The 14,218-nt window shown below is 46.1% G+C and overlaps 1 protein-coding gene across 1 annotated transcript in view; it reads left to right on the top strand.

Moving 5' to 3' along the window:
- The window catches only part of Col23a1 (collagen type XXIII alpha 1 chain), a 286,953-nt gene that overhangs the window by 25,369 nt on the left and 247,366 nt on the right, over nucleotides 1-14,218 (top strand). The window contains 1 exon segment of the mRNA NM_181636.2: nucleotides 4,046-4,112. Within this exon segment, the coding sequence (NP_853667.1) occupies nucleotides 4,046-4,112 (67 nt within the window).

Genomic DNA, 14,218 nt, shown 5'->3' on the forward strand with positions numbered 1-14,218 from the left:
AGACCTGGCTTTTGGGAGACATGAAAGTTGTTTGGAAACAGAAGTCCTGCTTTGGCTTACAGCTGGTACTAAGGTTTGGATCTAAACCTGACACTTCCCTCCTCGTCTCGATTTTCCCATCTGTAAATGGGTATGACCAGGAGAGTCGAAGGTTGTTGTCACAGAGCCTGCCACTTACAAATCTTCAGTCGTGATTCCTCAGCGTGATGGCTGTCAGCAGCAGCGGCAGTTTGGCGTTTGAGGCAGGGGAAGCACTGCATCTGTGACTATTGCGGTGATCGGGCCTGCGTACACCTTTCTCCTTGAGGGAGGGCAGAGAATGTGTGACAATGCTGTTTGGTCCCAGGTAGACCTTTGTTCTGCTGTTTATGGAATCTGTGTACCACAATTCTGCAGTGGAATGGCCACGAGAGGACAGAACGTCTGTCTTTTTTTTTTTTTTTTTAAAGTTGAATAGAATAGCACATGCCTGTATCCCGGCTCTTGGGAAGTAGGAGCTGAAGGAGTTCAGAGTCATCCTCCACTACCCAGCAACTTTGAGGCCTCAATTATCTGAGATTCTGTCTCAAAATAAAACAAACAAAAAAATTGACTGAGCATGGTAGCACACGCCTTTAATCTTGGGAGGCAGAGGCAGGCAGATCTCTGAGTTTGAGGGAGTCTGGTCTACCAAATGAGTTCCAGGACAGCCAGGGCTATACGGAGAAACCCTGACTTGAAAAACAAAACCCAAGAAACACATCACTGCAGCCTCGGTGGGTTCTGCTTGGATGGTATTTGTGTCACATTATAAAACCGATTCCTTGGTACACTTGTCTTCCTAATGGTACCTCCTGACTGCAACAGTTTCATCAAGGAGATTTCGATCCTTCCCTAAGTGGGATTTTAGCCAAGGACCAAGGTGAGCAGTCAGAAGATCAAGTCTTACCAAAGGGAAAGTCTGGCTAAACCTACCAGACAGGACTTGACTGCTGCTGAAGATTGACCAATAACACACACACACACACTCTCACACACACACATATGTGTGTATGTATGTATGTATGTATGTATGCATGTATATAGGTTAGGGTCTTTAATCTACATACCTACATATACACACAATCACACATATATGTGATTGGGACCCTAACCCTAACATACACACACACACACACACACACACACACACATACACACATACACACACACATATATATTCAACACATACATATTCGTGTGTGTGTGTGTATGTGTGTATCCCTAACCCCTAACCCTAACCTGCAGACAGATACACATGAATATATATGCGATATATTTATATATATATATATCCCTAATCTACACACACACACACACACACACACACACACACACACACACGCACAACCCTTCATGATTTATCCTTGGGGGTTGTTTGGGAGAAAATTCCCTAGAGTAGGGATTTTTCAGCCAAAAGATATGAATGTTTTATGGCTTTATTTACAATGTTCCACAGAAATAAAACAGAAATAAATCTTTGCATGCTTTTATTGTTGTTTTCTTTTTGTCTTTGAACTGCAGTCCACTATGTAGTCCAGGCTGATCTGGAACCCCTGGGCTCAAACAACCCTCCTGTCTCAGATGCCAGAGCAGCTGAGTAGCTGGAACTATAGCTTCCTGCCACATTCAGTTCAATTCCTTTTATTCTTCCTTTCTTCTTATTTATTTGTTTACTTATTTATTCTTTCACTTAGTCACTTTATAGGCTCAGCTCAGTTCTTAAAAAAAAAGAGATTAATTTTTATGATTTCACGTTGCGAGGTGGAATATATTTTCCAGGTCATGAAAAGTGTTCTTAATAGGTTTTAATCCAAACTGTTAGTCCTGGGCTGCTCCAGCCAGAGGTAGCTTGGGTGTGGCTGGGCTCCCAAGCTTGTGAAACCCCAACTTGGTACTGTTTGGTTCTGGTAAGATGACCCATTGGGTAAAGTGCCTGCCATATAAACCCAGGGACCTGAGTCTGGGTATTTATCACCCATGTAAAAGACTTTAGTGTGGCTGCCCACACCTGCAACCTCAGCACTCAACATCTGGCAACCCCCGCCGCCCCCCGTCAGCGAGTCTAGCCAAGATATTGAGCTGCCATTTCAGTGAGAAAATTAAGGTTAAGATACCTAATGTCCCCCTGGTGTCTATACACACACGCATGTGTGCAGCGCGCGCACACACACACACACATGCACACACATGCACACAAGGGGTCCTTGTTAAAGCATTGAATGGCAGCATCAATTCTAAATAAATCATAGCAAGTGGGATTTTAGCCAAGGACCAAGGTGAGCAGTCAGTAGATCAAGTCTTACCAAAGGGAAAGTCTGGCTAAACCTACCAGACTGGACTGGACTGCTGCTGAAGACTGGCCAGGGTGACCAGATATCATCTGGGGGCTGATGGAGAGTGAGAAACCCCACCAGGATTCTGGAAAGACCAGATACCAAGGCTGGGGTTGGTGCTGGGGTGCATGCTGGAGTGCGTGCTTAACTGACATAGCAGGGTTCATGTCTAGCACTGAATTTTGCAAAGAAGTGCAAACCAGGCCCAATAGAAGGCCCAGAGGCTTGGTTTTGTCAGACCAAGCATAGAACCTTGCCCCCATCCCCTGCCCTGTTCTCCTTTCCCTTCCTACAGCACAGTGCTTAAAAGTTACCTCTCAGGCTGGAGAAAGAACCCTTCAGTGATAAGGCATGTGCTTAGCATAAGTCTGGGTGCCATATCCAACACTACAAAAATATAGATGGAAAGACAGACAGACAGACAGACAGATGATAGAAAATACTTTTCCCCTTTAAAAAGTATTTGTGTGTGTGTGTGTGTGTGTGTGTGTGTGTGTGTGTGTGTGTGTGTGTGTGTGGGTGTGTATGTGTGTGTGTATAGGCAAGAAGAGGGTATCAGATCCGCTGGAGCTGGAGTTACAATGGCCGTGAGCTGCCCTCTGTAAGAACAGCCAGTGCTCCTACAACTGCTGAGCCATCTCTCCAGTTCCTAAATTTGCATCTTTATGTTTGAACCTGAAGCTCCAATACTGGTAAATGCACTAAATAACTCAAGTCAACAGATTAGCACCTTTACACTGATAGCTTTAAGGGTTCCTACCTAGCCTCCCCCTACCACCACCACTGCTACCCGAATGCCAAAAGAAGAAAAGACTTAATGCCCTCTGAATCCTTCTAGGACTTAAGCCCTGGCTCCTCCGGGATGAGATGCTAGGCCAGTCACTTTTCTCTTCCAAGCTTGCATCTCCTCACTTGAGATGACTTTAATTCTGGCCACAGAAGTTGCCCCACGGCTGGGTAGTTCAGTGGTGCAGTATGTGCTTAGCCAGTAGGAGGTCCTGGATTCAATTCCCAGCAGCCAAAGATTTGCTAGGAAGTCAAATCAGGCCATGAGCACACCAGAACTGTCCCTGTGAGTTACCACTGTAGCGTACATCCCTGTGGCATTTCTTTTCTTCTCTCCCATGTCCAGCACGGGGCTGGGTATGCATAGAGACTTTTGTTAAATTCTACTGAACCGAATTATCTAGGCCAAGGATCTCCCGGGAGGGAAAAAAGGAAAATGTCACAGTGAATTAGGCCAGGGTTCCCACATCCAAGGCTATGGTATAGAAGGTTTGTGGAGCTTCTGGGTGAGGAGAGGACAGCTCTTGGGACCCCAGAGAGCTGTTGCAAGGGTCAGTGTTAATCCACTCCAGCCCCAAAGCCTCTTTTATCCACCCTCTCTTTGGCTTCCCTTGCCTGGCAGGAAGCCACCTCTGTTGCTTTTCCTGTTGTCTTTGAATGTGAAGTAACACAGCAGAGATCTGACACCTTCTGTTGAGGAGTCATCAGACATATTCAGAAATGTTCGGTGTTTATTATTGCTTTTCTTCTCATTAGGGAACCGCCTAGAGAATGTAATGACCTTTTAAGAAGTGGTCCGGAAAATACCACCGCCACTGTAGATCATTTAGTACCGTGGTAGAGTTTTCCACTTCTCTGTTCTGTAACTGATCTTCTCCCCCCAACTTTTTGTCTTCTCGGTTCAGAAGTTGGATGGAGTCGCCAAGCTCAGGACAGTTCGAGAAGCCCCCTCTGAGTGCATCTGTCCCCCTGGTAAGTGGTCTGTTCCATTCCTCACTGCCTCCTAATCTCTGGAGGCCTGGCCCTTCTCTCTGCCATACAGTTGTAAAATGTTCAGGTCGCCCTCAATCAAGAGCACAGTCTGGTGGTCCAGGCCGGGGCCCCCTAGTACCTTTCCTTCTTAGTAGTTGGTTTGACAAAGACTCCAGCCACATGGGCTGCTGTGTTTTGATCAGTGGCACTGAGGTGATCATGGAGTATTAAAACTGGCTTTGAAGAGAGCCTGAGTGGTGGGAAAGGACCAGCCAGCCTCTGAAGGAGTTTTCAGAATGACCTAAAGGAGGAGCTACCCTTTCTGTTCCATGATTGCTATGAGCTGAGCTCTGACTGATGCTGGAAGGAAACAATTGGTGAACCTTCACTTTGTTTTCATTGTTGCTGCTTTGCAAAGAGAAAGAAGATGGTACCAGAAGAGCCAATCTGGGGCATCGGGGTGATCAAGTCTTTCTGTTATGCTGGTGAGGAGAAGGAGGGCCATGGATAAAACCGGGGCTTCTGAGAGCCCCATCAATGTGGCTCAAATCCAGATGCAGAGTGGGAAGGAGAGCATGGAGTGCTGTGTGACCATGACTAAGAGTTTAGTGTAGCGTTTCCACCTGGGCTTTCAAGGTTAAACTGAGCCTCATAAGAAGCTGTGACCCAGGGAGGAAGAGGCCCATGGCAGTGTGTCTCATGCTAGAAGGGTTTTCTCTGTGGGTGTGTGTATGTATACATTCATATGTTTATACACATGTATGTGGAGGCCAGAGGTTGGTGGCGGGTGTCTTCTTCAGACACTGTCCTCTTACTGAACTTGGGTCTCTTACTGAACTTGGAGCCATGCTGGCTGACCAGGAGCCCCAGGACCCACTTGTGTCTGCCTCCCCAACACCGGGCTAACAATGAGTGCTAAGCCACAGAGCTTCTTACGTGGGATCTGAACCTGGGTCTTATGCTTATGAATCTAGCCCATCATCAGCTTGGCCATCTCCCCAGCCCCGGGGATGGCTTCTGTAACTGGTACAGAACAGGTAAGAGCTGACACAGTGCCCCAGTCAGCATCTGCAAGTTCACTTCAAGTCTCCCAGAAACCACTCATGTCCTGGGGTTAGGAGCTTTCTCTGCAAAGGCAGATCTGATGGGAAACTCTGTCTCTGAACTCTGGAAGACTTTATTGTTGAGTTTAAGCCTTTAGTCGACCCTGAGGTTCTAAAGAGGAAAGAGAATGTGACCGGTAGTGAAATGTGTGGGTCAGAATTAAATTCTACTTAAATGGGGGAAAATTTAGACCCATAAATGAGTTTTTGGATGATTTATAAAATATCTAAAATGAGGTTATCTTTCTTCTCTTCCTTCATTCTCTATGTTACATTATGTCTAGTCCATCTATGGGTTAACCAGGGAACCGGCCAAAGAGAGGTCATTTCCTAACAACTGCAATGTAACAGCTACTTGTGTATTACAGGTCATCTTGAGATGATTTAAATATGCAGGAAGCAGTGCATAGCCTAGGCAGGTATAATACATATGTAAATGAAATGTAAATGTGCATGCAGTGCTGTTCTGTATATGAAACTTAAACACCATGCAGGGGGAGGCACAGAATCATTAAAGCAGTCTCCCATAGACCCCAAGGGACCCTTTCATAGTCATGTGATTTATGTGAATAAGCGTGGGGTTTCTTTTTTTCAAGATTTATTTATTTATTTATTTATTTATTCATTTATTTATTTATTTATTTATTGTATATGAGTACACTGTCACTGTCTTCAGACACACCAAAAGAGGACATCAGATCCCATTACAGATGGCTGTGAGCCACCATGTGGTTGCTGGGAACTGAACTCAGGACCTCTGGAAGAGCAGTGTTCTTAACCACTGAGCCATCTCTCCATAAGGCAGTAGATCTCCTGGGGTTAGAGTTATAGGTGGTTATAAGCCACCTGATACGGGTGCCGGGAACAAAACTCATAACCACTGAGCCCAGCCCCTGTAAGTGTGTTTTTAAGCCGGGATGCATAGTTGTTCATGAGATATAGTTTCACAGTTTACAACCAGCATTTTGAATCTCTAAGCTCTTATGGAGTGGAATAAGAAGATCCTGAGGTAAAAGTTTGATTGTTGATATTTGTAGCTGTGGCCTACAATGAGATCATCGTCTGCCATGCTTGCTGACAGAGTGTTCACAAGTCTCACATATGTGAGGGAGACAGGGAGAGGAGGGGGGAGGAGGAGGAGGAGGAGGGGGAGGAGGAGGAAGAAGAGGAAGAAGCATGAGGGGGGCTTGCTTTGGTTGTCCTCGGGGTGCCTGTGTGATGCTACAGCTAGTACAACTCTAAGGACATAGCAGCATTGTCTCACAGGCCCACTGCCTGCCTGTGTCCACATCTTGTCACCCCCAGCCTAGGTTCTAACTTAAGCCTTTTGAGTCCTCCATCAACACAAAGCCCCATGCATTGCCTGAGATCAGAAAGGCCCTTCACTGCAGCACCAAGGGCCTGCGTTTGCTCCCTCTCTTCAAAGCTCTGATCAAAGGGCCCTGCAGACTTAGAGACTCAGAGGGCCCTCTGTAGCTTGGATCCCCATCTGATCTGAGACACTGGCAGGTCATCACCCAGCCCCTTCCCGTGCCCTAGGGAAACAGTGTAATCTTTTGTCGGGTCCTAGCAGAGAGCAGGCAGATAAGCAGGGGCAGAGATGGGCAGTGCTTGGTGTTGCCTGTTCTGAGCGTTGCCTGTGGTGAGTTGCCTGTGCAGGCACTGAGCAGCATGGCGAGCTTCAAGCAGGACGATGGCCATCCCTTATGCCCAGTCTAATGTGGGAGGACTTTCAGGGCTGTCTGAATAGGCTCTGCTTCGGGCGAGTGAAAGGCTCTTGAATCTTCACTTTATCTATAAAATGGCATAGTATGTCTGACTGGTTTCCTCAAGTAGATGTGTTCAAGTTTTAGTGTTTGGTTCCTGGGAATAAGACTTTATTTGCAAATAGGATCTCTGTAGTCCCCAGCAGTTCCTTTCCTGGTAAAGGGTGTCCTTCAAGACCCCTAGTGGATGCCCAAAGCTTTGGGTAGTATCAAACCCCATATCCGTGTATGCAGTTCTTCATACACCAAATTTACATGACGGATATATGTAAATGTACTTCTTTTCTACACATACATGCTGTGCTGGCTGCTCGTCTGTCAACTTAACACAAGCTAGAGTTATCTGAAAGGAGTCAATTGAGAAAGCGACTCCATCAGATCCAACCATAAGGCATTTTCTTAATTAGTGATTGATGGGGGAGGACCCAGACCTCAGTAGGTGGTTGTCATCCCTAGGCTGGTGCTCCTGGATTCTATAAGAAAGCAGGCAGAACAAGCCAGTAAAGAGCACCCCTCCATGGTCCCTGCATCAGTCCCTGCCACCTCCACTGTTTGAGTTCCTGCCCTGACTCCCTTCCATGAAGAGCAGTGCTATGGAAGTGTAAGTCAAATGAACCCTTTCCTCCCCATGTTTCTTTGGTTGTGGTATTTTATCACAGCAATAGTGACCCTGAGTAAGACATGTGCCTATGACAAAGTTTGACTTATAGATTAGACACAGTGAGACATAAACATCAGCTAGTAAACGCGACAGATATAGCATAGTGAAGGTGACGGGAGTGGGCCCTTTCTCTCTCAAAACGTCTTGTCGTGCTTTCTTCTTTTTACCTAAAGGAAGCACTTTGCAGCTTTCCTCGAAATGTCTAAACCGTCGGCTCAATGCTCTTGCACTGTGGAGCTAATGCTAAAATAAGGGTTCCGTGAACACCAGCACTGAGGTGCGATGACAACCAATGTGGTACTTGAGGTGGTTGCTAGGCAGCTAGCGGGAGGTGGCATATACCGCATGGATGCACTGAACAAAGGGGCGGTTCATGAAGTCAGGATGCAACGGTATCCTCCATGGTCAGCCAGTTTCCTGATCCTGCTAGCCTCTCGCCTTCTGGACCTATGATCAGGTTAAATATGGTTGAAGTTTAAAAATAAGTGTCTTTGAATGGAGAGTAAAATACAACTTAACAAGCAGTCTGAAGTACTATAAAGATTCTGCTAGAGCAGTCATCTCAGCCCTCCACCCCTGGATTCCCCTCCCCATTTCAGAGGCCTCTCCTCAGGTTACTATGTGTCCTTGTGGTTTGAGTGTGATGTGTCCCCCACAGGATCATGTGTTTAAGCACTCGCTTTCCAGCAGGTGGCGCTGTTCAGGGAGGTTGTGGACCCTTTAGATGGTGGAGTCATGCTGGAGGAAGTCCATCAGTAGAGGTGTGAGGTTTTAGGATCTAGCCCCACTTGCTCTCAGTTGGCTGTCTCCTTACTGCAGAATCAATAGGAACAGCCAGTTTCCTGATCCTGCTATCAAGTCCTCTGTGCCTTGTGTCATGCTTCCCAAGCGTGAGTGCCTCTAACCCTGTGGACCACAATAAACTCTTTCTCCCTTAAGCTGTTTTTGTCAAAATATTTTACCACAGCAACCACAAAGACACTAATACAGATGAAGGGCAGTCTGGCCTTGTGGAACGTCTGTGATGCCGTATGTTTGCATTATCTGATAGTGAAGCTGTGACTAACCACACACATCGCTTTAAAAAATATTTACTTTTATTATTTAATTATGGAGGGCTGGAGAAGGATGTGCACATGAGTTGCAGGTGCCCGTGGAGGCCAGAAGAGGGCGCTGGGAACAAACTTGGCTCCTCTGCAAAAGCAGCATGCGCTCTCCCCCTAACCCAGCTCTCCATCCCCTCCCATAGGACTTTTGAGCCCTTGAGATGTGACTTGTGCAGCTGAGGACCTGAATTTTAAGATTTATGTTCTTTTAACTAATTTTCATTTGAATCACTATGTATGGCTGGTAGTTGCAGCATTGAAGAACTGCAGCAAGGATAATTTACATACATATACATGCACATGTATACATACATATACATATACACACATCACACACACATATATGAATATATTTAGAGAGAGAGAGAGAGAGAGAGAGAGAGAGAGAGAGAGAGAGAGAGAGAGAGAGAGATCTCCTCATGTAGCCCAGGCTGGCCTTGAACTCTCTATGTAGCCAAGAATGACCTTGAACTCCTGATCTTCCTCTGTCTCATGAGCGCTGGGATTGCAGGTGCATACGACCATGCCTGGTTTATTTACAAACTTTCAATTTTCACCATAGTACAAAAACACACCCATACTAGTTTTTCACTCTCAAACAGCATTTGATAAAGATCCATGTTGCATTTTAAACTTTATCATAAAAATAGGATTTTGTTCGATGATTTTGCCCAATTTTAGCTAGCATATGTGTTCTGAGCACACATAAGCTGGGCTAAGCTGTGATGCTTGGGAGATAATGTATGTTAGGCACATTTAGCATATTTTTGACTTATATTGGGTTTATATGGCATACGTATACATATATACATATACCACTGAAGAATTCTCACAGTTCAGCCCATAACACTTCACATGCTCCAGTTATGGGCTGATGAGGAAGAATAGTACTTATCTTCGTATACATGCATGTATACACATGTATATATACATATATGTATGTCCATAGCCGATTATTATGTGTCAGGCATATCTGTGTGCCATCGAGCCCTTCTCTAGCTTTTTGACACTTTTGGATCATGTGTTGTTTGCTGTGTACTGCTTTCTGGGGTTTGCCGTTTCTCTTGGCTATGATCTCAGTCTTATATCATATCATAGCATAGCATATCAAATCACATCATATCATATAGAACTGGTGCTGCCTCATCTTGATTCAGTGGCAGGATCCTGTCACAGGGTTGAGATGCCCTGAGATGTACTCAGCTCATTTCCCCTGTAGGACATGTGAGGTTTTTTCCCATTCTAGATCCTTGTAGAGCCTATAAGGTCTATAGAATAGACCAAGCTGCATCCATCCTGAGATGGAGAAATGAAAGTCTGCATATCACCTTGTTATCTGACACCTTGGCTTTGTTCTGAAGCTTTTCCTGAGTCAGGAGTTGCTTCACACCCGGGTTATGGTTGGGGTGGAAGGACAGATGACTTCTGTTTGTGGAGAAGCTGATTGGGTTGACAGGGAAGTGTACTGTGTGGGACTGGGCCTCCTGGGCTGAGAATAGCCATGATACTGGGTTCCTCCCATGGATGGCTCAGGGCCAGTACCTTAAAGCCTGAGAAACCTGGTTCAAATCTTGATTCTTCATGGCTCACCCTGTTTGTTCGCTGCTCATTTGGCATGAGAACATTAATAGTTTCTGACCGTCCTTCATAAATAATGCAACAATAGAAATACCTCAAACCCGGACCTAAAGTGCAGGGCTCAGAAATGATCTGACTTCAGGTGTGCCTGAGCTCAGGGACTGTCCCCGTCATTCAGTTTCTGCCTCTCTCCTTCTCAGGCTGCCTTTCCTCAGGGTGCTTGCTCTGTAGGAAGGTGACTGCCAAGAGGGATGGCTAGGCCAGTCCTGATCAGCACCGTCCCAGATAAGCACTGACTTTCTTCACTAACCCTATAACTGGAGACTGAGAGATTGTGGGCTGAACTGTGAGAACTCTTCAAGTGTAAATACACTTGAAATCTTAACCCTTCCCTCCACCTCAGGATAAGATTATATTCAGAGAGTGGTACTTAAGGTGAAATGAGGCCGTGAAGGTCTCTTCCTAGGAAGAGATTTGGAGGACATATACATGTATGCATATACTCATGTGCACAATACATATACATGTACATGCAAACACATGCACATGCATATAGGTACACACATATATACACGCATGCACACACATGCATACATGTGCATACACATACATACATACATACATGTGCACACATGCTTGCATGCACACACACATGAAGATAAGTGCACACATGTATACGTGCATGCATATACATAATCAGAAACACATGTTCACACATATACACAGATAAGTACACGTGAACACAGATGCAAACATGCACCTGTACACATGCATACACATACACACATACAGCTATGAGGGAGAATTGACCTCTAGAAACACGGTATGGAAGAGAGCAGCTACCCCAGGAAGATCGGAGTTCTGTTTACTGGAAGAGTAAATTCATGCAGCTAGGCAAACAGTGGATGACCTGTCAGGCTTGCACCAAGGACGATGGCTAGATGGCTCTTATTGTGACATTAGACAGATTCTGGGTTTGGCCAAAGAGTGACTCTACTTCAGGCACCCAAGGACTTTGTCTGCCCTCTTTAAGTTTGCTTTGTAGTAAGCAGATGCTGGCCTTCCTGTCTCTGTTTCTGAGTTCTAGTACTATAGTCGTGTGCAGGGCCCAGGGCTCACTTCAGTCTTTCATTTGTAAACAGAGCTTCTAAGGGTACTTACTTTGTGGGATCATGTCAAGATCACATGCATGAATGAATACCTGGGGACAGGCCTTCCTCCGTATCTCAAGAGTGAGTTGTTGGCTGTCATGAACTCGGGTCCAAGTTGTCAGCCAGAGATGGAGGGGGAGAGAAGGTACAGACATTGGCTGGGGATGCTCTGGAAGGGAAGAACAAAGGGTTGTCCACTTATTCCAGCATGTTCTCCTGGGATATGGGTGAGAAAATATGGGTGACTGAGGAGTAAGAGAAACAGACAGGAAGAGAAATCACGAGGCTGGATGTCATTCAGTCAGCCTCTACTGGAATCCGGAAGACCTGAGCACAGGCTGTCACTTCTGTCCCTTCAGGCTTGTTTCTAAATTAGACTCCACCTGACCCCCTCCCCCCAGTCTTAGGAACTATCTGGAAAAGAGGTGATCTTCGCCATTGTCTCTTTGTGCCTTTCTGCATTGCTGTGTGGTATTGCAGGGATGCTGCGTGTGGCCTCCAGATGGTGTGCGCTGGACTTACAGCAAGGGGCGGGGGTGGTGAGCCATTTCCAGAAAGGAACAAACAGATACAGGAGAGGTAGATGTTTCCCACTCATGCGAAAGTCCTCGTGGAGAGTAAACTCTCTTTAAACACCAAGCACGGTGTAGGAATGACATAAGTCTGTGAGATTAGCTGTAGTTTATGGAGCATGTTGCTGAGCTGAACACAAGTGGTAAAGGCATTGGGGGTAGGGTTTTCCCTCCATTGGTGTAGAGTAAGAATGAGCTTAAGGAAAGGGGCTTGCACTCTTTAAACAAGAAATTGTGTTCATTTGACACATTTTTAAATATGCATACATATATATGTATACACATATGTGTATATATGTATACATATATATACATATACACATATATTCATTCCCCTATATATGTATACATATATATATTCATTCCCCCTGGGAGTGGTAAATCCCAGTTGACTTGAATTTATGGAAAGATTGAGTGCCTGTAAAGGTTATCTAACCGCAGCAGACAGAGCTGAAGGTGATCTTGGGGTGTGATTATCTTCTTCCTTCCCACTCCCCTTCCCCCCATGTCTCCCCCACATTCCCCCTCTCTCTCTCCCTTCCTCTTCCCCCTTTCTGTCTTTCCTTCTTTTCAGTGCGAGAAGTTAAACCTGGGGCCTCATACACGTGAGTAGAGCATCCCATATCCAAGTTTTACAATTGCTGAACTCTTTTCTCTCTTTTTGAGACAGGGCCTCCCAGCGCAATCCTGGCTCAACCTGACTTTGCAAACCTCCCACCTCAGCTTCTCTAGTGCTGGGATTATGGGTGAGCAACCATGCTAGGCAGTAATTTTTAATTTTTTTTCTGTGATGGGGATTGAATTCAGGGCCTTGTGAGTGCTGAGCAGGCAATCTGGACTCTGCTCTTCTCTGGGCTTCTCCCCCAGCCCTTAAATTAGCCTTCTTCTCCTGCCCTAGTGGTGCTGGGGATAGAACCCAGGACCTCATCTATGCTAGGTAAGCACTTCAACCCTGAGCTGAACTCTCATCCCTACTGTGTATGCACATGAACGTGTGTGCTGGAACTCTCTGGAGAATGATGTCATCACAGAGAATTATGACATCACAGAGAATGATGTCATCACAGAGAATGATGTCATCACAGAGAATGATGACATCACATTTGCCACACTCTTCTGTTCCCAGATGTCAGTCCGTTCTGTTGGCTTATTTGCTCATTTACTCATTCGTATGTCCAGTCGTAGTTACAGTGACATTTTAAGACTGTTAGAAACCACTGCAAACCCATCCTTAGAAGAAGATGCTTCAGATTGTAGAATCACAGTCAACTAAAAGATGGAGTAAACTTGTGCGCTGCAAAGAGAAGTCCTACAGAAATTAAAAGGAGACATTGCGCAGGACAGAGGGTCTATACAGATGGGTTGGTTTGTGGCGAGCAGAGCCCTTCCTTGGGAAAGTGGGAGCTAGGTAGAGTTTTGAAGACTGCTTGGCATGTTAACCAACTTGCATAGGGTCACAGGTCCCTGAGGCCTGACATCCTGAGCAAGATGAAAGGGAAGCATGAAGTGGTGGTTTAAACTCTTGCTGAAAGGCAGCTGCAGGCGTTCAGGTGAGCTGACGCCTAGTAGGGAGTAGGGCTGTGTGCTGTTGGACACACCACAGAAGTGTCTGAGTGGAGTTTATCCTCAAGAGGGGGACCCTAGAAACGGCAGGAGGACAGACTGGATTTTCAGACCTGGGTCCATCACAGAGGCCCCTAAGAGGGTGCTCAGGGTGGGCACCTTCTCAGTTTGATCACAGTCACATCCTCTGAGCCTAGAGTGGTGCCTGATTTCTGGAGAAGCACTGAGAAACATCTGGCAATGGCCTTTCCTGGGACGAGGTCCTGAGGAGGTGAAGGAGGGTCGTGAGTACTGATGGAGGGAACAGCTGCGGGGGCACCAGGACTGTGGTACAGAGTCACAAACATGATAGGGTAGGGGAGCAGACAGAGATCACAGGAGCTGCAGGCCTGGGGCGGGGTGGGGGATGGGAGGAAGGGGGTGGGGAGGTGGTGGAGTGGGGGATGGATGTTGCCCTGACCTGAAACAAGACTGGACTCGGGAGATGTGGTGAGCATAGTTTGGGGCTGTGGTTTTACAAACCAATTTGTAGATTCACTGACGAGTGGAAAATGCTAATTAGAAGTCTTTTCTCCCGATGTCGTCGAGCCACTCCGAGTCTATTAA

This window comes from Rattus norvegicus, chromosome 10, assembly GCF_036323735.1.
Source record: "Rattus norvegicus strain BN/NHsdMcwi chromosome 10, GRCr8, whole genome shotgun sequence".
NCBI classification, from domain to species: Eukaryota; Metazoa; Chordata; class Mammalia; order Rodentia; family Muridae; genus Rattus; species Rattus norvegicus.